We start from the raw sequence: 26,681 nt of genomic DNA, 5'->3' as shown, positions 1-26,681 counted from the left end.
ACCATGAACTGGGCTTGCAAAAAGGGAAGCATTCTATGGCCGCTAGAATATTCAATATAAAACATGTCATTCTCCATAGAATGACAAAAATATGGCCTATTCACGTGTGCTGGAGATCACTTCAAGGGGTCACCATATTGCAACCCATTGTGTTATTTAATGGTGTGTTATCCATAGAACATAACTCAAGTATAAATAAACATTAGGTAATAATCACAATTTTCCCCAATTTTTTATCGCATTTTTATAATCCGTCTTTATATGTCGTTGTCCATGTTAACAGCTAAATTCATATAAAGTGATGGAGTGTTTACAAAGACAGTCAATGTGAATGACACAGGAGTGGTGATCTCAATGACTAATCGTGACCAACCTGATGATAATGGCAATTTGATTACATGGAAGAAAGATGGTGGTGATGTTCTCACACAATTTGAGGGACAGACACAGATCAGCTTCCCAAACCCGATCCAGAAATCAGACCAAGGGATTTATGAGATCTACTATGATGGCGAAAGAAGTCAGAACAGAGGAGGAATCCACAGACTTATTGTCAGAGGTACAGTTTAAAACGTCTCCATGCTATTTGGCTTTATGATGGAGGGGAAGGGGAGCTATTAAATGTGGAATGTGTCATGAATATTCTAAAAGACTTAACCAAGGTGACAAGTCACTTGGAATCGAAAACTGGCATCAACTTAGGAAAGAAAGATTAACTAGGACGTAAGATTCAAATTTTCCAGATGGTTTTCGATCTTTGGGTCTGGATGCCACCTTTTACAGATATCTCTGTTTACCTTTTATATTTAGTCACTGGGTCAAAGTCGCGTGTCATTTAAGATTACTGTTTGATAAGAATTGGTTAAGTGGTTAACTTTATTAATTCTTAATTTGTTATTAATGTTTAATCACAAATGATATCACTTTAAAAATGTATTTGGAGGTCAATGAAATTTTGAATTTAATATGAGGGGGGTGAGGGTGGGGTTAAAGATACTTTTTTTTTTTTTTTTGAAAATTAAGTAAATTTGTTTTCACGTTCACTTTTGCTTTCATGAACTTATTTTAAATAAGTATCAACTGACAAATGTTATGGTAGTAAAATGTCAGGTCGTTCGATAATGGTAAACGATCCTGTCATGTCCAAAACATTGATTTTTGTCAAATAGGTTGCCATACCCATTCATTTCCTTATTCATTGAACCTTGTATGAATAGTACAAATGAACAGCAAATTTATTCATTATTTTTTTTTCTTGTTCTTCCATGAAGAATGTAGATGATATCAGGGGAATAAAGTATGAGCTATTATTTGAGTAAACAAAAATCAGGTCTCTGGATAATAGCAGTGGCATAGGTGCAGGGGCATGTGCCCCGGGAGCCGTATATAGGAGGGAGGGGGGGGGGCAAAAAAGAAAAGAAAATTAGAGGAAAATGGAAAGGGGAGGAAGGCCAATACAGAGTAAATGAAAGAAATGGAGGTAGAGAGTTGAACAAAAAAAATCACCACCCTTTATAAAAAATTTCGCTCGTGCTTCGCGCTCGCATTTATTAATTTATTTATTGATGATTTATTTCTGTTTTCTTTAGACATGGTGGTCTTTTCAGTACAAAAAAATGTTTTTTCGAGAGACCCCTACATATGAAAATATACATAACAAACATGATACAGTGATGAACACTTACAGGATTTAAAAAAATGTAAAAGAAATGAAGAAATTCAAAAGCACACACAACAAAACATAAAGATAATAGATACATAGAGTGATCAAATGTGACAATACAATGACAACAAACAATCAAATAATAATGCAATATAGTACATATAAAAAACAATAAAATAAAAACGAGACAGATCTCTAATTCACAGAACCCCCTCCCATTGTGGAAATGTTGGCTGTTTCAGTTTAACATTACTTAAAATATCTTTAACTGTGTGGCTGATTTGTTTGCACTGTCTTTTGAAAGATTGAAATCTAAGGCAAGTTTGGACATGAATTGGAAAACTGCTAAAAAGCAATGTGCTTTGATAAGAAAATGATAGTTTAATATATTCAGTAGGTGGAGTTGGGATAAAAAGAGGGATATTTGCAGCGTTTCTAGTCGTATAATAAATTGGTCTGTTTCATAGTGGCTTTTTAAATAGATATTTTGGGGTAACGTTTGTTAATTATTTTGAATATTTCAATACAGTGATTAAACTTAATCATTTTGAGAACGGATGCCAATTAAGCTTAATCTGCAGTAAGTAAATTTATTTAATAGATGCGCATCGGTCCGAATTTAAAATCATTCTGGCATAGCGATTCTGGGCACGTTGTAGTCTCGTAATGTTCGGGGTTTTTTTGTTGTGTAACTCCAGATAATGGAACAATAATCAGGATGAGAGACAAACATGACAAAATACGGATCAATTAATGTCTAATCCTCCGAATACAAGCAGTGGCTCGATGAAGTTTGCTCAACGCACTGCTATTATGTTTTGTCCATTTCATAACTGCGTCGAGAGTTACTCCAAAATACTTGATGATGCTTTTATACGTTTCCCAGTGTTAGATTTGTATGCCTCCGCAGACGAAGTCCAGTGGGGGCATTAAGCGTTACCCCTGTCCGTCCGTCCGTCCGTCCCACTTGGTTTCCTCGCAAAAGCTATATAAATGTTTAATGGATTTTAAACATTTTTGGTGTGTAGGTAGATGACACCAAAATATAGGCCAAGTTCGAATTCGGAGTCCGCAGGTGAAGGTCAAAGGTCACAGCTCATTAAATATGCAAGTGTCACAACTCATTAAATATCCGAGTTGATTTCCGCATGATAACTTATGAAATATTAATTAGATTTCAAAGAAACTACAGGCTAAATTCGATTGTGAAGTCCGCAGGTCGAAGGTCACCGCTAATTATACATGCAAGTTGGTTTCTAAATAGTAACTTTGGTTTCTGCACGATGTTAAGTTCAATCGTAATTTCTGTGTTCTGTGGAAACGCCAAATTTCTCGTTACATAATTATTTATACTGCTATTAAATATAAAATAAGTATCAAAACAAGATGGAAAAGAAGAATTCAAATTGAAATATTGGTACATAAATATAATAATTTGCGATTCATAAAGTTCATTTAGCTTTAAAATTTTTAGCTTAAAAATATAAATCTGTGTATGAGCTCTAAAAATGAATATGTTATTACCCTTATTGCACGTTTTTGAATCACATACATCCTTTGGAATAAATTTGAGGCACAGCCACCCCAGATAATCAGACAATAATTCAAATGTGGCAAGATCAAGGTATTATATATATTTGCAAGGATGCGTAATGGTAATTTTTTTGTTACTCTGTTCAATACTCCAATTACTCTAGAAATCTTTTTACAATTGTAATCGATATGATATTTCCACGTCATATTTTCGTCAAGAATTACTCCTAAGAATTTTACTTGATTAACCTGCTTTATTGCTTTATTGGCAATTGTTATTCGTATTGCACTGTTATCAATATGTTTATTGTGTATTTCAAAAATAACATAATTCGTTTTTTCGAAATCAATACAAATTTATTGGCAAGAAACCATCGTTGAATTTTGGCTATTTCAGTATTTAATATAAAATTCATATTAAAAGGATCATTACCAGATAAAATTATTGTTGTGTCGTCAGCAAAGAGAATAAATGATAAAATACTGCTAACACTTGGCAAGTCATTTATATACAATAAAAATAATAATCGACCTAGATTAGATCCCTGAGGTACACCCATTTGTATATTGCTATATGCTGATGAATTATTGCCAATTCTCACATATTGCTTACGATTTAATAAATAACTTTTCAGTAATAACAATGGAGTCCCTCTAATTCCATAGAAATACAAGTTATGGAATAAAATATCAAAATCAATAAAATCAAAAGCTTTTGATAGATTTAAAAATATACTGATTAAAAATTAATTGCACTCAAAACCCTGAGATATGCTATCAACAAATTTTAAAAGTGCATTGTAAGTAGTATGGTTTTTTTCTAAAACCAAATTGCTTTTCGAATAAGATGTTATTATTTTCAATAAAAACAATCAACTTATTATATATATCTTTTCAAAGATCTTACTGAAAATTGATAGTACTGATATAGGTCTATAAATATTTAGTAAAGAGGTATTACCACTTTTAAAAAACGGAGTTACTCGGGCGATTTTAGTACATCAGGAAATATACCACGTTCTATGGCCAAAGTAATGATATTACAAAGAGAAGTCGAGACTATATGAATAGATTTCTTCAAGACTTTGGGTTGAACGTTATCATACCCTGGACCTTCACTTACACCAAGTTTCAGGACAACGTTTAAAATATCCCTCTCCGTAGCAGGATGTAAAAACAACGACTTTTCAAAATGACCAGTCATACACTCTCTAAATGAATTTTCTGTGCTATTGCTGTTGATGCTTTCTCTTAGCTTCACACCTACTGAAGTGAAATGGTCATTGAACTCATTGACTATTTCCTGTTGATCAGTTATTGTACTACCATTTATTTCTAACTCTCTTACAATTGTTTTCGATATATTTCTGTTTAAAGTCTGGTTTATAACATTCCATGTCCCTTTCATATTACCTTGTAGTTTGGCATATTTTGCGTGAAAATACTCGCGTTTCTTTTCTCTTATCAAGTTAATTTTTTATTTTCTCGTATCAAGTTAATTAGATAATATCTTCTCAAAAGGCTTAAAATATCCAGTTTTGAAGTCAATATGAAAAACAAATTTCAGTTCACATATCGAGCTTTCATTATTTTGTTTTATATATAAATTGATTCTTAAAAAGTAAAAAAAAGTGTCACGTTTTAAGGTCTGAATAACAGAAGTTTTGTAAAGTATAACTCTGATCTTTTTAATTAAGTTGTAAATATTGCAATTTTATCTTGATTATGATTTTATGATAAAAAAATAGTTTTATCCCTTTTCGGGTAGCACTACATGAGTTAATACAAATAAAATGAGCCCCTAATGAGATACATATACTTTTTATAAATTCCTAGAAATAGTAGTAAATTTTCTTTTTTTTGAGATAGAAATATCATTTTTAAACCCCTTTTCATGTCTTATTGTCAAAGCAAGCATTGCTTGATGAGATACATATACTATACACGAACACCTAGAACTAGAAATAAATTGTCCCTTTTATCAGATCGGAATATATTATTTTTTTCTGCTCGCTCTTCGCGCTAGCATTATATATTATGTGCGATCAATATCATCTTTACAACATGCTAACATTTTTAAGGACGTTCCACAGTTCAAATTAAATCCATGTCACTTTCACCAAATCATGCACAGAGTTAGTTTAGCAGTTGAATATTACAAAAATGCAAAAATATCATGGGTTTGCGAAGCTCACCCACTTAGGAGTTCTCGAGAATGGCGCATTCAAAAGAATTTGGCATTTTTACACGCCACGTTGAGGTTGAACATCTATTACCAAGTCATAATCCATGCAAGGTTCATCAAATTTTACAGTAGGCCTATAGTTCAGAATTGTATACTGAAGATGAAGAATTCATTCATACTGCATTCGTTTGCCCTTTTTACGGCTAGCAGCACCTTCATTTCGTTCATATGGTGTTAAAGATGACAAAAACATAATCTAAACTAGAATTTTAATTCGTCACGAGGACGAATTAGGTGATCTGTCTCTGATTCTCATGATCATGAATACAATCTACATCTAATGTGATCATCATGATGAAAACTAACTCTGTCATTCTGAAAAGAATGTGTTGATAACTTGAAAATCGAGAAAAGGGAAAGTTATGTGACAGATATATACAGTATCATGATATCCATGTATTTTATATTGTAATATGCAATATTTTGACTTTTATACTGAAACGGGGGTTGGTTATATGATTGAATGACAATATCCAAGCACCTTACCGACTTAAGGATGTGGACAAATCCAAGTAGAAATCCTCCAATATAATTTCCAATTATTGTACGATCCTAATATTTGACACAAAACCACACAGATGTTATAAGAAAACTGACTTGGCTAGCACAAACGTTCTTTTGGATTTTTCTCTTGGTGAATAACAGAAAAAAACGGTAGTATAAAACTTGTATATGAGATGAGGTGGAAGATACAATGTAGGCTATGACGTTTGCTCCAAGTGAGATACACTCTAAAAAATGAAGTGCTAATTCAGCTCTTTAAGAGCGTGTATAGTGACTGCACTTCGGAATGCTGATTTGTCTATTTCAAATTTGAACAAGAAAAATCAGCACTTCGAATTGCAGTCACTATACACGCTCTTTAAGAGCTGAATTAGCACTTCATTTTTTAGAGTGTAGAAAACCACAAAAGTATTAAGTTGACGACGTTCACAAAACTCATGTTTACTCGAGAAGAAAACTTTGATAAGTGAGCTCAAAAACTTTGATAAGTGTGTCAGAAAGGAAAGTTGTAGTTTTCACGTCTTGTGATGATGTAAAAAAAGCAGAGAAAGGGCAGAGAGAGAGAGCTAGGTAGATATCAGAGACTTCACAGTGAGTCACAGGTCAAAGGTGAGTGTGCTATTTACTATCAATACTGGTATATTGCCAAGGACTCTACACATAAGCAAATTAAGAGGATCTCTAATCCAATTTTGCAAGTAAAATAAAAGGATTATTCAGGCATCTGATCGGAAAATAAATGCAACATTCCGATAGCTTAGAATCTCAGCTACAACATACTCAAAGCTCAAAGAAATCCGTTTAAATAAAATAGAGATATGGCTCGCGAAATAGAGAAATGTAGAATCCGGTTTTGAGAAAAAGTCATTTCCCATAGAGATTGCACACAAAATGAGCGAAAATGACATGCCTCTATAACTTGCAGTTTTCCAGGATGATTAGTTCCTTTTAGAGTAAATAAAGGCATCAAATTAGAAAGAGTATGTCCTCAGCTACAACATATTGAAAACTGAGCGAAAATTGACCAATATTTACAGAGTTAAAGTCAAATTTGCATAATTATAATGACGTCATAAGTAGCAAAATGGGAATTTTGAGTTCCGACGCCATTTTGATGACGTCATGATAAAATTTCGGGTCAAATGCGACATGAAATCACATCTCCCATCCATACTCTATTCGAATATGAAAAAAATGGGGGTCAACGGACTACTTTAAAAGCTATAATGAATTTTGTATAGGCATGTTTTTGCACATATATTGTCTAAGTTTAGTGCGCGCGCGTGCTGTAAACTTTGATGGAGGCTAATTCCTTTATTACTTGTCGTAGAAGGTTGATCAAGGTATCAAATTGTTCAGAAATATATAATCGATGCATTGATATAAAAAAAATGGCGATTCTATGTTATTTAGTGCCGTTAAGCGCGAGAACGCGCGCGTAACCGTGCGCGCGCGCAAATTTTTGAAATGCTTAAAATGACCTGATTCGTACTCTGTTTTGGTCAAAAAGTGATTTTGAGCATTTAAAAATTTTGACATGCGCGTACTCGCACGTCGTGACCTTTACATGATATTTGATGAGATGGGCAGTAGCCCCCTGACCTGAAGTTAATGTGATGTAAATATTGTTAATTTTTGATAATTGATAATGAAGATATGATTGATAATGTGATTTTACAAAATGGCGTCTAGATGACGTCATGATGACCTTTTGACCTTGAACTTGCTTTATACACATCACATGATAAGTCCCCATATCTGATGATAATTTTGAAGATAATTGATGATGTAGATTTGGAGATTTTGTGCTCACAAGAAGAGGTGGGAAAATGAAAATAAATAAAGAAATAAAAAGAAAATTCGTACGAAATTGATATAGTTGATCTGTCGATTGACAGATCACCTAAAAAGTTGAAATTTATATAACAAACCTGAGTACTACAATAAATGCAGCACTTTAATCAAATTCAAGTCATTTTCATCAAAATTTACAAGCTTGTAAAAGAAGGCGTACTTGTGCGGTGTAAACATTAAACAAGTAAGGATTCATGTGCTTTATGTTTTCATTTTTTTTGGTTTGAGCAAGTGTGTTATTTAACACATCAAAAACGCGCCAGAGGTTTTGGTTCTATATGAGGAAAAATTCCAAACCAGTCGAACATTTAGTCGAACTCGAGGTCATATTCGTCATATTCGTCTTACTTCTGCCGCGCTTCTGAGTAAAGTATTCAGAAATTGTAGCAGCTTATACATTGGTCCATGAATTATTTCCAGCTCATAGGCCTTACAAAATAACACATGAGATCTCCAGTTGAAATAATATGAAAAATCAGGTGATACCTTTTTTTATTACTCTCCTATTTATCCATTGTGACGTCAATGGGCGGAGCATGAAGTGCATGTGTGCAGATCATGATTTGCACAAACATAACAGTGGCATGTCCTTAAACAGCGCTTACATAGTGTCCTTAACCCCCCCCCCTTGAACTAAGAGGCGCGATAACTCTGGCCACGGACGCTGTGTTGCTTAGATATGCCATTAGACAAAGATTAAAGACCAGAGACATTCCACTTGCTGTCATGATAATATTGCATCATTATTTTCTTTTCTCTTATATTAGAATGTCCTGCCGGTAAGTGGGGTCCACCTGAATGCTATGGTACCTGTGATAATTGTTACAATGGTGGAGTCTGTGATGACAAGTCAGGTCTTTGCATCTGTCCTAACAACTTCATGGGAGATAATTGTTTGAGTAGTGAGTAAATTTAGTGGGTCGTTTATTTTCTCAAGTCCCGTTTATACTAGACCATGTACTATATTTGAAGCTTTAAAATCTCAAGATTTTGTTTCCATCGTATGTACCTATGTTTTTTTTATTAGAATATTATGATGAAGGAAAGTTTTTTACCAATTATTCAGAGAGGCAAGAATGAGCGAGAATAAAATCAGCTACTAAATTGAGGCTGATATTGAATATCAGTGTCACATCTAGCCTTATACCAGATATTAAAGAGAAATACAAAAAAAGAGAAATCTTTAGTTATAAGAAATGTTTGAGTGAGGAAAAAAATATGTAAAACAGAATGGTACCCTCAAGTTTGAAAGAAATCGGACGAGATAGAAGAAAGTTATGGTAGTTTCAAACGTGATGTAGTGTAAACATAGTTTATGTACTTAATTTATCAGGGATTTGTGCTTCTTATCTAGATCTTTATAAATCAAACTATAACCAAGGTAGCATAATGTTTTAAGTCGACATGAAAGAAAATGTGTCATGAATTTAAACCTAAATTTGAAAAATATTGGGTAAAATTTAAACCAAAACGAGGGTTATTATGTGTCCAACCGATTGGGGGCAGTATTTTACGCAATATGGGAAGCATAATTGCCCAGTAAGGTTTATTAATAAGCAGCAAGTACTTTAGAATGTGCAAAATATTTTCATCAAACTGGATAGATATAAATGCCCAAAAGAAATGCCCAATATTGTTTGGACACATAATTACCCTCATGGAGTATTTTTATCCAATAGTTTTTAAAGTGTGGAGTAAAAGGGAGAGTAGTTCTTGTGGCGAATTTGGAGACTCGATGGGATAAACGATTACCAATTTTACTTGTCTGATTTTTATTTTTCCTCCCAAAACAGCTTTTATGTGGGTGGAATTCCCCTTTGAATTAAACCAAGGCAAGTTCAGAATACAGGCCAGTGAGCTTGATTTAAGCACCCCAACAATGCCTAACATTGTTCTCATTAGTTTGCAGGAACACATTTGGGAATAGATTTGGATTAGAATGTGAGTATAGATGCTCCTATAGAGATGACAATACACATTATTGTCGAGGGAACCTGTTTTGCCTACCTAATCCGTACGGATGTTCATGCGATGTTGGTTCTCGAGGTCTAGCATGTGACAGCGGTAAGTCGTGTGGTATAGTGCTTTCCACAAATCTTATTCGTGTTTAAAGGAATGTGAGCAGCCGATTAAAAAAATCTCAAACCAATATGAAACATGTGTACAAGTGCATGTATTAGAACTAATAAACCCTGAAAACAACCATTATTGAGAATGAAAAGCTAAAACTACAATGCAAACCCCGATTTTGTAGATAGGTGTCTTATAGTAAACAGTACACATAAGTGTATGGGATGAAATTAAGATGGTGTTTCCGGTCACTTTATATTTCAATTTTCTAAGCACTAAATAATTTTGTTCGAACACAATTTTATCTAGGCTTCATGTTTATAAAATATCACAGACACAGGTGACAATTAGTGTGACCTTCTAGCTCAGATCTTTTTAAAAGTCAAACCAATGTTAACCAATCACTTTAATAGACTGGTGTACTGTACTACGGAAATAAATGAAAGGTAATGCTTATAACCTAGATCACTATAGATATGTATGATTTACTTCCAATATATTGTAGGTTATGAACACTAGTTGCATTTTTATCAAGCGTGAAATGAACTCTGTGGAACTTTGGAAGTGAGACTGAAAAAGCTCTTATTAGAGATAGAATACCAGAATGCATCGATATTGATATTTTTTCTGTCTGACCATGTCTTTGCAATTCCACCAAAAAATACTTGAAACTGATTGAGAAACAGTAACAATAATGATGATAATATCAATATTAATACTACTATCACTCAAAAAATTAAAATAAAATTTGATGATGATAATAATACATCTATAATGAAGAAGAAGAACAAGAGGAAGAAAGAGGAGGGGGAACAAGGGGTTGGGAAATATATTAGTTGTGTAGTGGAAATTATCATTTTTTTCAAATATGATTTTTTTTTTAACCTGTCTTTCAGATTGTGATGCTGACACATATGGTCCAGGGTGCTCACAAACATGTCACTGCGCTGATGTATCATCATGTGACCCTTTTAGTGGAATATGTACTACAGGTGGATGTCAGTCTGGCTGGTCAGGGAACAATTGTCAAAGTAAGTTGGTCTGGTCCAGTGGTTAGAGCATTGGACTCATAATCGCAATGTTGTGAGTTCCAATTCCCAATCTGCCATTGTCTCCACTTTGAAAAAAAAATAAAGTCAGCCACTATGACTGATTAAACTAGACGTACACTGCTTCCTATGTAATTGGTTATATGCCAGCTTGGCGTTTACCAGCAAAATACTGTGCTGCCGAGTTCCTATACGGGAGTTACCATAAACAGAAACAGAATATAAATTTGTATGTTACCATTCTAATATATATTGCTTTATTCTGAAAGGTAATGTAATAAAAATGTATTATAAATAGTACGTGCAGGACATACCACACACTTACTCTCTATCGTTTTAAGTGACCGACTTCATCTACAACATGCCCAGAACCTTTTCAAAGAAAATATAGCAATATATTTAAGTCACTTTTAAACTACCATGTTCTGTTTTCCTTGCATTTCTCAGTTCCTGATATATGTGAGGCTGGTTACTATGGATCTCAATGTACTGATAAATGTCATTGCATGGATGATGTATCATGTGATAAAACAACAGGAGCATGTCCTCAGAAGTGTGCCTTAGGATACAGCGTACGCGATGGTCAGGAAAATTGTCAAGGTGAATAATTTTATTTCATTGACTCGTACTCAATTTCTCAAAGAATATAGCCAATATTCTTACAAACACTTCACAGTCTTCTATTGATTTTGTAGGCATATAAGTCAGTCTTAGTTACTGCATTTACCTTCCGGTACTATCAATGCAAAATCTCTGAGAGTCATCTGGCTTTGGAACCATTACAATAGGAGAACTCCAACTACTCTGACTCGGTTCGATTATGTTATTATCTAACATAAACTCTATTTCCTTATTCACCATTTCCAACTTGCTTGGATTGAGCCTATAAGGATTCTGTTTGATAGGTCTTACACCACCTACGTCTACATCATGTACAGTTAAAGGTGTACGACCTGGTTTGTCTTTACATACATTCTTATATTCTCTTAACAGGCCAGATATATCATTTCTCTTATCTTCAGGCAGGTGTTGTAATGCCTCATCCATATTTCCTAACATCTCGGAGTAAGACAATTTTACACCACATGGTTCGTTCTTAGATACATCTGTATAAGACAATTCATTATCTGTCTTTTCATAGCATTCTTCTTCATGTACATCTACATGCTTTTCTTCTTCTTTGACCTGTGTTATACCTATTGGTTGAATAGTCTCTCGCTCAAAGTATTCTTTCAACATGTTTACATGACAAACTCCCTGAGACTTTCTTCGATCAGGGGTACTGATCACATAGTTGACATCATTCAATTTCTTGTTGACTATGTAAGGACCACTAAACCTAGCTTTCAATGGCTCACCTTGCAAAGGCAACACTAATACTTTGTCTCCAGGCTTGAAACTTCGCTCTTTTGCATTTTTGTCAGCGTGAGCTTTCATTTTTCCCTGCGACACTTTCAAGTGTTCCTTAGCCACATCACAATCTTTTGAGAGCCTTTCTCTAAACTTTGACACATAGTCTAGAAGGTTTACATCATCATCCTGAACCATAAACCTCTCTTTGATAAGCTTTAGGGGACCCCTAACCTCATGACCTTAGACCAATTCAAATGGACTAAAACCTGTGGACTCATTCGGGGAATCCCTAGTTGCAAACAGTAGGAATGAGATCCCTTTATCCCAGTCATCGGGATAGTCTTCACAATAAGCCCTTATCATGGTCTTCAGGGTCTGATGATAGCGCTCTAACGCTCCTTGGGACTGTGGGTGATAAGCAGAGGACTTGATCTGCTTTATTCCCAACTCCTTTATAACTTGCTGAAATATTCCTGACAGGAAATTTGACCCTTGGTCAGACTGAATTTCCTTAGGCAAACCATACCGAGTGAAAAATTGCACTAACGCCTGTACCACTGTCTTGGCAGTGATACTCCTCAAGGGTATCGCCTCTGGAAAACGTGTAGACAAGTCCATAATCGTCAGGAGAAATCCTTGTAAAAGGTTTATCAAATGCAGGAATGGGTATCAATGGAGCAGACTTGATAGAAGGCTGTGCCTTACCAATAATCTGACATGTGTGACATGTCTTACAGAAATGCACATCTTTGTGCATCTTAGGCCAATAGAAATGCCTCATAATTCTATCTTCTGTCTTCTTAATACCGACATGACCTGCCATAGGTAACTCATGAGCCATTTTCAGAAAGGTGAAAGACAAGGAGGAACTACTACCTGGTGAATTATACACCAGTCTTCATCAGTTTGTCTCCGGGAAGGTCTCCACTTTCTCATCAAAATGTCATCTTTGACATAAAAGCACTCAGGAACCTTATCAGCCTCAGAACATGCTTTCTGTGACAAGCTTTTCAATTCTGGGTCTGCCTGGTGTGCCTGTACAAGGGAGGATTTACTAAACAAACTATCATTGTTAGCAACAGAGCCTTCAACACTATCCCCATTCAAATCCTTGAAAAAAGGTTTCAGCTAGCCAGACAAAAGTACTCGCCTCTACATCAGCAGATTCCGCATCATCCTTTTCAGCTCTACGAGTCTGAGACCTAGTAACAACACAATCCGGGAAAATCCCTGGAAAATCTTCTTGCAACAATTCAGTTTCAGCTACCTCAACGGGTTTCTCCGAAACCACTGGAGATGCAACAACTCTATCTCCAGCCAAGTCGTTACCTAACAAGAAATCAACACCTTCCATGGGTGATTCTGGAACGACACCAACAGTCACAGGACCACTAACTAGGTCACACCTTAAGTCGACCTGATGCAAAGGAACCGACATGAAATTTGGGCCAATACCTTGAATTAAGACTTTGGCACCATCAGGGACTGTGCAGCCCCTGTATCCCTAATGATCACCACTGACCTACCAGTAGCACCAGTCGAACAAGGGGATACTTCACCATCATACAAAAAACTTCTAAAGGTATCATCAACCTGCTTGACTTTATCAGCAAATACTAGAGAAACACTCTCAACATCTCGAATGGGCTCTGATGGAACAAACTCCATCGAGGGAACACTTGTTTGCTTGACAAAACCCATGTCTTTCTTAACCTTGGTTGGCATTCCAACCAATTTCCAACATGATTCTTTCAAATGTCCCAATTTATGACAATGAGTACAAATTTTGGAACTACGACTCTCCGACCTTTTGGTTGATTCTGTGCCTCCACTAGCCTGGTTGTTGTTAGTGTCTTTGTCCTTGCTAGCATATTTTCCCTCACTAGGTTTATTGTGGGATTCAAATGACCCTTAACCTTTCTTTTTTCCAATAATTCTTGAAAGGAGGCCTATCTCCACTACCTTTATGTGACCTCAAATTCATCAGCTACTATGGCTGCTTTACTGACTTCAGTAACTCTATGGTCATCTAGATGGGATTTAATGCCAAAAGGAAGAATCTTTTTGAATTCTTCTAGGAGGACAACTTCACTAAGGTGAACAAAATCTTTGTCAACTTTCAGTGATCTATACCACTTATCGAACATCATTTCTTGTTCCCCAGCAAATTCAAAATACGTCTGGCCTGATTGTCTTTGCATGTTCCTAAACTTATGTCTGTACGTTTCTGGTACCAACTCATATGCATTGAGAATTGTTTCTTTCACTGTAGCATAGTCACAGAATTGCATTTCAGAGAGCGAAGAATAGACTTTTGCAGCCTTTTCAACAAAAACACTTTGGAGGAGAAGAGTCCAGTATTCCTCGGGCCAATTCAGTCTCTTGGCCACTTTTTCAAATGACACAAAATAGGTATCAACTCCCTCTTCATCAAATTTTGGCACAAGGTGAATATTTTTCCCCACATCAAAGCCTTGGGGAGATTTATCTTTAACAGAGTTAGTATTAGTACTTACATGAGCTAACTCCATTTTTTTCAACTTTAACTGGTACATCAATCTCATTTTCTTCATTTCAATGTTTTCTCTGCTTCTTTCCTTTTCAAGGTTTTCTTTGATTTTTTCCTTTTCACGGTTTTCTTTGATTTTTTTCCTTTTCAAGGTGTTCTTTGATTCTCTCCTTTTCAACGTTGATTTTCTCTTTTTTCCAATTCTATGTTTGCCAGTTGGATCTGAGCATCGTCTGACATATTGATAGAAGTTTCAGACTCCTCTGTAAGCTTCATGTGACTAGCTAACAAGTCAAATATCTCTGCCTTCTTTAAACCTGGGGCTAGAGATACACCCAAATGATCACAAACTGTTATCAAATCATCTTTCTTCAGTGACTTCAAATGATCATATGACAGTTCTGTTATTGCAAGAAATTCTTCCACATCAAATGTAGCCATGGTGGAATATACAGAAATATAAGCAATTAATTAAGACAGTACAGTATATTCTTGAACTTTCCAAAAAATTCGAAAATGTTTTCAATCGAATTGGCTTTTGTTTCAAACTGACTTTCGTCTCAAATTGGCTTTCGTTCCCCGGACAAGCCCCCAGAATTATTTGTTACGATACTGCAACAAATAGCAAGTAAATAATTTGAATTTTAGATGTGATTTCCTCTTTTTTTATTACAGGAAATTAATTAAGTATACACAAACAAATCATAAATGATAATGGTATCAAGATTCAAGAGAATGTCATAACCCACTTTAATTTCAATTTTATGTATAGTTTATTACCTACTCTCTCTAACTTAAAAAAAATGGAATTTAAGAAACACTAATATTTGTAGTGAGTGCAATAAGTTGAGTGATTTATTTCATTTGTTTTGGTTGTGTATAGAGGTTGATAAGTTTTGGAAATACGTAGAAGCACTCATAAGAAAATGTTTAATTCAAAATTTTCGTTTGAAGCCTCAGCATATTGTTTACGGTCTAAGAAAAGAAAAAGGAAAAGAAATTAATTTAATTTTGAATTATGCATTATATTCTATTCACAAATGTTACAAAATAACATTAGTTACAATGAAAAAGATGAAGTTTTATGATTTGAAAATTATGTTCATATATGTTGTGAAAAAAATATATGATATTGAGAAAGGTAAACGAAAGGAAAATTTGTATATGAATATAAGCAAATGGAATCTAATATTGAATAATTTGTAAAATTTTTGTTTGTGTGCACGTACATATGTATGTGTATATTTCTATTCAAATAAAGAAGACCAGTACTGGTTTAAAAGAAAAAAATCATAAATGATATTGGTCTTACGTCTCTTGAGATTAGTTCTGGCAATTAATCCAAATGATAGTATCCAGATAAAAGTCCACAATGATGGCGATGATGAAACTGATGTTGAAGCACGATGAATAACAAGAGTCACTGTAACGAGTTGAAATGTCTGTGAAGACGATGTTGATGATGATTAACAGTCAAATTCAGCAATCCATGGGTTGAAAAGCGTTCATTAAACAGGTTGATGATGTTGATGATCTCGATGAGAACTGAGAATTCCTCTCTCAAAATAACTGCAAACAGTTCATTGATGGCGGGCAAATAATTCCACAGAAGATAAATATTCCAGGTGGAAATAAACTCTGCTCTGACATAAAGTCGGGCGTGAAACTCTGAGTTCTGATCTGATGTGATGAAGTGATCTGATATGATCAAGTGATCTAATATGATATGATGAAGTCCTTGTAGAAACTGGAGCTTATATATGCACATTTCAACTATTCTAGATCATTCTAGTATTCACTATCATGGAAGGTTCTAGTATTGTCTTTAAAAAACATTCTCCTTTCAGGAGCAGTCCACATTTCTAAAACACTATTGAATGACCTCAGTGAAATCAACAACAGCTAATTCTATTGTTCATTTCCACTACTACTGGAATCCTATTGTTCTCTTACACTGCCTGAGGAATCTATTGTTTGCTTTTCCCTATTCAAAAATAAAACTCCTTGGCCTTTAAATATGCCAGAGGCCTGCAGAACAAAAGCTTTTACAAACATGTTCTCGAATGTTCTTTATCATTCTTGGCTATGGATATCCTTAAAGAGGAAATAACTAAATAAATGAATGTAATTGCTCTTACAAATCTTATATATAACACTAGTACTCTCAGTAGGTCCATGGTACTATTAACCACCACCACCATCTATTTCATAAATTCAATTCCACTTTACTCTCTCAGACGTTAGCATTTGTTTTAAATGTTCTTCATCTAAATTTCATCATGTAGAGTGTGAAGGAGGAACCTTTGGTCTGAATTGTCTTCAGCAATGCCACTGTACTCAAGAAGCCTGTGAGATACAGAGAGGACTGTGCAATGGACAGTGTCTTGATGGCTGGATAGAACCATACTGTCAAAGTAAATACATCCATTAAGTTGTGTTTTCTTTTAATGCGAATCTCTTTACATGATACATTTCTCACTTTGACGACGATAATGTACTGACTGTTGTTTTCACTGGGAACCAAAATTATAAAGATATCTATCAAATCTTTTATGAAATCTTAGCAAGCTGGTGAATAAATGTGAAATACCAAGTACTGAATTCGTTTATCAATAGGGCTCATTAGGAATGAGAGTAGGTTGGGCAATTGGCCAATTAGTTCTTTGGTCAATCTATCGCAAATCTTGGTGGATCAAACCACATTCTTAGTTTTCACTAAGTGGTCATAAGACTCATAAGAGATAAACTCATCGGTATTGGAGTGAATTGGATAGGCAACACACATATTGGCAATGTTTCGGGTACTGCATTGAAAGTTTTCATAGTACATATAATATTTAATTTTGATTTTTGAATTGTTAGAAATGTAACCTTGACTACTTGAATTCTGATTTCACTCCTTTAATTCTATCTTTGTTATTTTAAGGAATATCACGCTATGACGTAGTAAGAGTAAATCCATACCAACCATCAATCATCACATGTTATGCTGAGGGGATCCCACTTCCTGATGCCTCATCAGTTGATCTTCGTCGGCGTACTGATACCAACACTTATAATACCACAGGAATCACCAAGCGATCAAGCTCAGTATTAGGGTCGGAACGGGCTGTTCTCTTTGATATTGAAAATGTTTATCCACCGGAAGATGGATACTATGTTTGTGGTCTCATTGTCGAAAACCAGTTCCACTCAACAACCATCACTAAAGCAACTTATGGTAAGCAATAGAATAATATCACTATTATAGAAAATGATAACCTAATTCTGTAATAGTTACTATGATTATCAGTCTTCATATTTTTTTGTTTATTTTGAAACAGTTAAATTAATTTTGTCATGTGTTTCTTTTTCTAATTTCTTGTGATATATGTATATGAAAAAAATGAGCTTTAATGATAAATCGGTGACAGAAAAAAGATTGAAAATAAAACCACCAGTTGTCATCCTAATCTTTAAAGAAACAGCTAATGATACTGATTTTTTTCACTGATAATGTCAGTGAAAATGAGAAAATCAGAAGCATCTTATTTGTGAGCCAAAATAAAAAGAGGAAATATCTGGTAAGTGAAGACCAGAGGTGATGCCAGAGATAACAGGTATGATTTTAACAAGAGAACAGTATATTATCAGAAGTAATTATACCAGGTTTACTATAGTTTAATTCGTTCATCATAAGCATACTTTCATATTCTTAAGATTAACCTCCATGGAAATGCTAAGGTGCTTTAGTCATTGATAATGGAAAAATACAGGCATATAATCTGATAAATTATGTAATCTCATACTCTGCCTCTTTTTCTATCGCTTTCAGTTCTTCCTGTCATAAGTACGGCACCATCCATTGTCAACACCACTTCAACTACAGTAACTCTACAATGGAATGCCTGGTCTGCAGGAGAAGACATAGGAGATCCTCCCCTTGTAGGATATGATGTATTTGTAAGGAAAGGTGGCAACTGGGAATTAGATCAGAGAGTAGATGAACATCTCACTTCGGCTACTGTTAGTGACCTGACTCCTGACACAGACTACAGGTTCCGTGTTGCAGCCGTGAGGGAAGGAGAAGGTGGAACAGGACCTTGGTCTCCAAAGATTGATGCAAACACTCTTTGTCTAGGTAACTTATACTGTGTATACACAGTGACTCGGCTCGGGTGTTAGAGACAAGAGCCGTGCTCAACACGTCAATTTTATGCCGTGTAAACGCGATCAGTGGATCCGCGAGCCGTGTCCGTGTCGAACACGGCTTTTTTGATCCGCCAAAACAACCAGCGAGCCGAGTCAGACGCGGCTATTATTTCGTGTGTAAACAGAAAGCCGTGTTGGTGTTATTATTATTATTAGGTACAAGGGATATTGCGGGGTAAATGTTATTTCAGCCATACAATGTGTAAAATTGTTTTAGCATCATTGTTTTTATTTTCAACATGAGCGAAATAATTATTTTTTGTTTTGAATAAAACGAGAAAAACCCAACAAGAATAACACCGAAAATTTCATCAAAATCGGATGTAAAATAAGAAAGTTATGACATTTTAAAATTTCACTTAAGTTCACAAATTGTTATTTACACATCCTGGGCTGTATGCAAATGAGGGAACTGATGACATCATCAACTCACTATTTCTTTTATGTTTTAATATATGAAATATTAAATATTCTAATTTTCCGCTCAATTTCATGTGAAAGAGGGTTTTGTTCCTGTCTGAACTTGTGGAATTACCAATATTTTAACATTTAATGGTTCGATCAAGTTGGTCCCTATTGTAAAATTTGTAAAAAAATTCAAATATTGTATAATTCAAACAATAAAAAACAAAAGAAATAGTGAGTGAGCGACATCATGGACTCTCTCATTAGCATGTAACTGACTCGATCAGTGTTGTGAAAAATAAGGGAAACTTTAAAATGTCATAACTTTCTTATTTTACATCCGATTTTGATGAAATTTTCAGCATTATGCTTGTGGATTGTCTCTATTGATTCAAATTAACATTTTGCTGAGGTGGACTTGACCTTTAAAATTGTATTTGTCATTTCAATATATATATATATATATATATATATTGCAGAACCAAGGTCTCCCCCAACTAGAATACAGGTGACATCCAACAATCCTAAAGAACTAGAAGTGACATGGGAGGTAATGTAAATGATAAAAAATGGTATCATATATTACTCTAGTACTCACTATCGTACTTATGTAGTCTAATTTCTACTACTATTAATACTGTGGCAATAGTGAGGTGGGCAAACAGAGACGAGCGAATAAAAGGCTTGTACAGAATGGTGTCAATCCATATACGTCTACAATAAATCCTATTAATCCATGTTCGTATCCGTGCAATTAATCCGATTTCATTAATCCATGAAAACCGTTTAATCAATGAAAAATGAAAAGAATCATAAATACCAGCACAATCGAACATCATTATACCAAAATATATTAAAGCAAAATCCAGGACGTAACTGATTTTAAGGGTCAAAATCCCTCACAACAACCCATTGTCCAAATCAAATACACTGTCATGGTGCTATGTTAGGTAACTCATTGACTAAGGGAGTGCTAGCTAAAACGTGCTAATGAGTGCCACAGTGGAAATGTATGAAAAAGTGCTAACTTCCTTCTGCGTTAATTTTTGAGTGCAAACATTTCATAAATTTAGATGTACTTTCATCACAACTGTTACTTCTACACTATTACTTACAGTGTATATTGCTACTACTTCTATTATCACTTCCTCTACTACTACTACTAATAATAATAATAATGATAAAAATGATTTTGATTCTACGTCTAATACTGCTACTAATACTGCCACTTTTACTCTTAATGATGTTTATAATGGTTATTAATTTCCACCATTATCATGACCAGTTCCTCTCATTGGAATCAGCAAACTGCAGGAGTGGTGTGACTCGTTACAAGATCTACTATGCTCTCTCTGGTTCATCGTCCACAAACTCTAGCAGAGTTTCTAATGATACCAACTCCTATACGATAACAGGGTTAGAGACCTATCTGGACTACACAATTCAAATAAGTGCTTCAAATAAAGATGAGGAAAGTGACAAGAGCAGTGAGATAATCGGCAGGACACTTGAAGAAGGTTTGGTCGATTTTTAAGCTATTTGTTTTGTGATAACTGGCACGAACTTCGCTATTCAAGGCAATTTCTACATAATTACCGTTTCGAATTTCTTGCGGAAGCTTAAGATTTAATTGTTATGTAAGACATCTTATTATTTGATATTCTTTGGTATATTCTATCTGATTCTGTTTTTTCTTTGTTATATACTTTTTTACCGCACATAAACATGATTAATGTCATGTTCTACAATTCCTATCAAGCTCTTAATTTTGAACTGATTTGACCTAACAATTTTTCATAATTTGATATACGATTATTTGCCGGTTTTATCCTTTTTATATTATTTATTGTTTTAATTCGATAACCATGTTTTTTTCTCTCCGTATTACAATGAAGGCAAATTTATTCAAGTATTTTATGCAAGTTTGATTATAATTATATATTTACATTTATTTCTATTTTACGTTATTCTATGTAAGCACCAGCCAATGCGGAGATCCTCACGATATAATACAATTACTATATAAATGAATTCAAGCGTTTCACCTTAAAGATCTCCAGTCATTCAATTCCCATCAGTTGCACCAGCTCCTATCAACGTGGCCATACCAAGAAGTACTGAAAGTTCTTTCACCGTGTCGTGGTCCACTCCTCTCCCAGCGAACGTAAATGGTCGTATTCAGATGTACACCATTCGCTTCAAGCGAAGCGATGAAGGAGATGATGGCGATTATATTATGGAAAATGCGTTGACAGATGCATTTGAAGCAGAACATACTGTGACGAATCTTCTATATGGTGTTAACTATACAGTTCAGGTAATACAACGATTCTCGGTCTCATTTCCTTTTGGTTTCTTTCATTATGCATAATAACACAACACAAGTAAAAGAACCAAAGGAGTTCATACGTTCCAAAGAAAATCTTGACAAAGTATGGACTTCGAAATATTGTATGACTATACTTCAGTACAGTTGTAAACTATTTGAAGTGATTCTTAAAGGGGAATGAAACCTTTGGAATAAATAGGCTTGTGTAGAAACAGAAAAATCAAAGAATAAGAATAAAGAAAGTTTGAGAAAAATGGGACATATAATGAGCATTTGAATATTGCAATCACTAACGCTATGGAGATCCTCCCATTGGCATTGCGACAAGGATGTGTGATGTCACTGATGAACAACTTTCCCTTTGGTGGACTATAAAATACCCTCAAAATGTCTCTTTTTGCTTTTTCTTACGATGATACAAACTCTTTATCCATTAAGTATTCTTAACAAATATGTATTACATGCCCTCATGTAGAAAGAACACATGATCTATGGATAGATGTGATAAAAGAGGCAATTCAAGTGAAATATATACTAAAGTAATGGGGAGAGTTGTTCATCAGTGACATCACACACATGGGTGTCGATCGGTATTCTTGGTTGGGGGGATGATTAACACAAATGTTCTTGTGGATGGTGATATTTCAACATTACCCCCACTCAAATCACAAGTTAGGACATTTGGGAGTGGTAGATATGCATGGTGTTCTTGTAAATTCCTTCACTGTTGTACTGTACTTATATATTTTTTTTGAAAATTCAATTTGTGTTACAAATAAGCCTATTCTAAACTCATACGAAAGAAAAAAATTACAAAAATTGTCTGGACCATGTACATAGTGATCTGTTTATTGAGCATGGTGTATACATGCACAGGGGCGTAGATCCATTTTCAGAGGGGAGGGGGCAAAATCATGAATCAACGTTCCAAAGGCGCTCACCGTAGAGAGCGAGCTGAATTTTCTTTATATTCTGAACTGAAAGCTTGATGTTCTAAGCATTTTGGTACCAATGATTAAGATGGGTGTCTAGAAGAACAATAGATGTGAGCGCTAAGCGCGAGCTGAAAATTTTGATATTTCGATCTGGAAAAAAAAGACAGTTTAATGGACGCTTATAATAAAGAACAAGATATATCCAACAAAAGATTATTGCAAATCGAAGCGGGAGTTCTTTTAAGGCTTAGAAATGAAAACGGGACATTCTATTCACCTATTTAATCATGAAAAGTATGGGTCTTGGTACAGAAATAATGCGAGCGCGAAGCGCGAGCTGAAAATTTTTATATTCCAATCTGAAAAGCAGACATTTTGAGCATGATTTTAAATCAAAATCGAGTTGGTATCTCAATCTCGCTTGCTGATTTCAGTGTAGCATCACAATCTTATTTTATTTTTAGTTGCACATGCGGAATAATTTGAGGGGGGCAAAGAGATGTTTGCCCCCCCAATATTTTCATTGGTGGGGCGATCGCCCCCTGCCCCCCCCCCCCCCATGATCGACGCCTCTGTGTATACAACTTCTCTCTTAAATCTAACCCGACTGGAAATATATTTTTTCTTCTTAATGCATGATGATAAAATGCAGATTCGGACCAATTAAGACTAGCACAAATTACAAACTGTGTGGCTTCTCGTGCGCCATCGGGCCTACCGTCATTCCGAAGACGATTTATCTTGCCACCCTTTTACTCCCGTTTATTTTTCCACCCTTTTGAATTAATTGATTTATTAAAATTAATCTATTCACCACTGGTGGGATGGAACACCCTATCAACAAAGGTTGTTTTTCGTTGGGTCCTTTTATGTCATGTGTTAAAAAATATCATATCCATAAACATTTCATTCTTTTTCATCTTGAACCTCCACCCATCTGTTTAATAGTCCTGAAAAGAATGTTTTTATTTAATAACAATATACACAAATTGCGAGGGAAACAAACTTATTGATCGCATACTATAATCATCATGATCAAACTTTTCATTTTTTCATCATCATTATTATAATTTTTCTACCCTGAATTATTGGGGGGGATGATAATACAGGCCATCCCCCCACTTGAAATATTGGGGGGATATATCCCCCCCCCCCCGTGATCGACACCGGACACCACACATCTTTGTCGCATTGCCAATTTGCTATCTCCATAGCAACAGTGATCGCAATATTCAAATGCTCATAACTTTCTCATTATATGTCCAATTTTTCTCAAACTTTTGTTGATCTGTTTCTTTGATTTTTCTGTTTTCACACAAGCTATCTTGTTCCAATGGTTTCATTCTCCTTTAATTGCCAAATTGTGGATTGAAGTACACACATACTCATATGTAGATATCATAACGTTTAAATATAGGCCTACTTCAAAGAAAATTATCATTAAAGATGTCAATTTTAGGTAAAGAATGTGCCAGGTTACTCATAATTAGATTAAAGTACAAAAATATTCATATGTAGATATTATATCGTATGAAGATAGGCCTACTTTAAAGAAAATCACCATAAAATTGACAATTTTCGATAAAGACATGCCGGGTTATTCATGATTTTACATTTCTCGGACCAATAAACAATTCAACAAATTACAAATAAAGTCATGACATACTACAAATTTCGAATTATTGTATTTAACTAAATAAATATGCTTCAATACGAAAACAAATTATTTAAAATGTAATTGCCGAATTGTGGTTGAAAGTACAACAACATTTTTGTATTCAAATTAGGACACTATAGCGTATTCACTGATCATCATATTATGGATATTTTTTGTCATTTTCCAAGGTCCAAACTGTCAATGGAGCTGGTTCTAGTAAGTGGTCGTACCCAGTCAGAGCTAAGACCATCCTTACTGGTCATCACTGTAACGGGGCGCAAGTAGGCACTATAATTGCAGGTGTTTCAGTACCTCTTATCATCATCATCATCTTCCTCATAATTCTCAATGTTGTTACCTATAGGAGGTAGGTTAATTGCAATAATATTATTTTAAAAGTTTTGATTTAATTGAAAAATGTTCTCAGTAGGATGTTAGTATGCCATCCAATAAAGCCTTTTTTAATACAATTTGGTTAAACAAATATGAAAGAAAAAAATATTGTGAATTGATTTTCATACAGACTAAGACATCCAGTCACCGCATCGTCAAAAAACACTGCACGTGAGCCATCCCCAAGGTATGAGAACCCTGCATTTGATGTGTAGCGGCACAGCTTTGCAAGACGGCCGGTGGCCGCCCACCGTCTTGCGCTGCCCACGTACAAAAAAAAGACGGGAGTCAAAGAATGACAAGTTCGATGAAGTTAAGTTGTGTATCAGGTTTTATTCTAAATCAAAGTCAGATTACATGCTGGATAATAATATATGTCGCATCTCTGGGCTGGACGACCGACGACAGACAAAAATTAAACCGACATGGCCTACGGCGGCAAAACAAATCGGGAACGAAAAACTGCCCCTTGGCAACTAATCACTCCCTTTTTATCCCCTTTTTGGTCAAACACCGCGTGGCGAAAAAAGCCTTTCCAAGTCGACACTATCACCTTTGGTGTAATGTGCGAAATTAATCCGCCTATAATGTAAGTATATAAAACGGAACTTAATTATTGTGTACTCCGATTCCAAATTCAAGTTCTTCGGCTTTCCATTATTCTTCCAACTTACGTAACTCTCTTGACCACTCCCCCAACTGCTCTCTCAGTCAATTAATCCTCTTTTGCGACTCTTCTCACTTCAGCCACTCCCACTCACAGCTCACTTCCACCAAGGAATTCACTCCTTGCTTCCACACCTGTTCACACTCTCGCTCTCTCTCTTTAATCACTGAAGAATGCAAGCGAGCCGAAGAACATGAATAAGAAGCAAAGTAGTAAATAACTGAAGTTCCAATGGACTTCTATTAGTCCTGAACGCCTAGCAACCCAGTCAGTTTGCCCTCTTTCACTTCCACATTCCAATCGCTAGCCTGGCCCAGAAAAACTAGCAAACGAAATCAACACCTTTAAGGAATGTAAACAATGGAAGAAGGCGAACGAACTTCTTTACCCAAACAAACAAATCTCTATTTTCCATCCCGCTATAACTCTCCCCTACTGAATCGATCTGTTCCATAAGATCGCAAAAAATAAGGAAAAAAAGATTTGTTGATACTGACGGTCGTCCATCCATGACACTTACAATTTGTCATAAACAATATAAACATTTCAACATCGTTCTATATTTATGCCAAATATTGTTCTTTCAAAATCTTCCCTTTTTGGCAAATAGATTGCATGTATATACATTGTACCTGTACCTACTTCAATTAAAAATAGGATTTGGAGAGCTTCCATCAGGGGAATGTCAACGTATAGGCATTGGGAAGTGGATGACCCAAGCTTCCTGCTGCTTCATCGATGACATCACCCCTTCAAAGATGAACACTCCAGACCCCTGAAAAAATGAATTGAAAGGTTTAGTTACAAATTCAACCTCTAAACATCAATTAAACCTTCATTATACCTCTTATGCACAACTAGTTATGTCAAAAATACTACAGGTACATAAACATACATGTACAGTAGTAATAACAGTAATGATACATGTGAAATGTAAAATCATCCATATCCGTATCTATATCCACCTTACAAAATGAAAACCAACAGCAGTAAATCTGGTCATCTTATATATATAATAAAAAAAAAAATATAAATAACCTTAGTTAACAAGTGCATGTTTCATGTCCAAAATGATACTAAAAAATATTTTGCATCAGCATACTTGTATAATGCCCTAGTAAAAGTGTTTATTAATCAATTGAACATTAATCAATGGATGGGTTGTAATTGTAAACCATGAACAATCAACTTCAGGCATTATATATCAACCATGAACATGTATCATAAACAGTAAACAGTAAATATTTTGATATTGGACAGCATGCATGCACATGTTAGACCTCGCTCTGCTATGGTTACAAATAATGACGCTTATTCTGAAAGT

The 26,681-nt window shown here is 35.0% G+C and overlaps 1 protein-coding gene across 1 annotated transcript; it reads left to right on the top strand.

Annotated features, from left to right (window-relative positions):
- Nucleotides 1-309: 309 nt before the first annotated feature.
- LOC121423512 (angiopoietin-1 receptor-like) lies at nucleotides 310-24,905 on the top strand. Its single transcript, XM_041618863.1, has 13 exons — nucleotides 310-559; nucleotides 8,567-8,701; nucleotides 9,702-9,863; nucleotides 10,766-10,900; nucleotides 11,366-11,518; nucleotides 17,066-17,194; nucleotides 17,707-18,000; nucleotides 18,595-18,900; nucleotides 19,856-19,926; nucleotides 20,662-20,893; nucleotides 21,455-21,693; nucleotides 24,486-24,664; nucleotides 24,821-24,905. Exons 1-13 carry the CDS (start codon nucleotides 355-357, stop codon nucleotides 24,903-24,905), a joined length of 2,325 nt encoding a protein of 774 aa, XP_041474797.1. The 5' UTR covers nucleotides 310-354.
- The last annotated feature ends 1,776 nt before the right edge of the window (nucleotides 24,906-26,681 follow it).

Source organism: Lytechinus variegatus, chromosome 11, assembly GCF_018143015.1.
Source record: "Lytechinus variegatus isolate NC3 chromosome 11, Lvar_3.0, whole genome shotgun sequence".
NCBI classification, from domain to species: domain Eukaryota; kingdom Metazoa; phylum Echinodermata; class Echinoidea; order Temnopleuroida; family Toxopneustidae; genus Lytechinus; species Lytechinus variegatus.
Note: the sequence above shows the minus strand (reverse complement) of the source record. Positions and strands in the feature narration are given on the sequence as shown.

What these genes read in the sequence shown, in the direction of transcription:
- LOC121423512 (XM_041618863.1), top strand. Translation starts at nt 355, where the DNA reads ATGACTAATCGTGACCAACCTGATGATAATGGCAATTTGATTACATGG. An exon ending in CATCACTAAAGCAACTTATG is followed by an intron (nt 18,001 to 18,594) that starts GTAAGCAATAGA and finishes TATCGCTTTCAG; the next exon opens with TTCTTCCTGTCATAAGTACG. An exon ending in TGCAAACACTCTTTGTCTAG is followed by an intron (nt 18,901 to 19,855) that starts GTAACTTATACT and finishes TATATATTGCAG; the next exon opens with AACCAAGGTCTCCCCCAACT.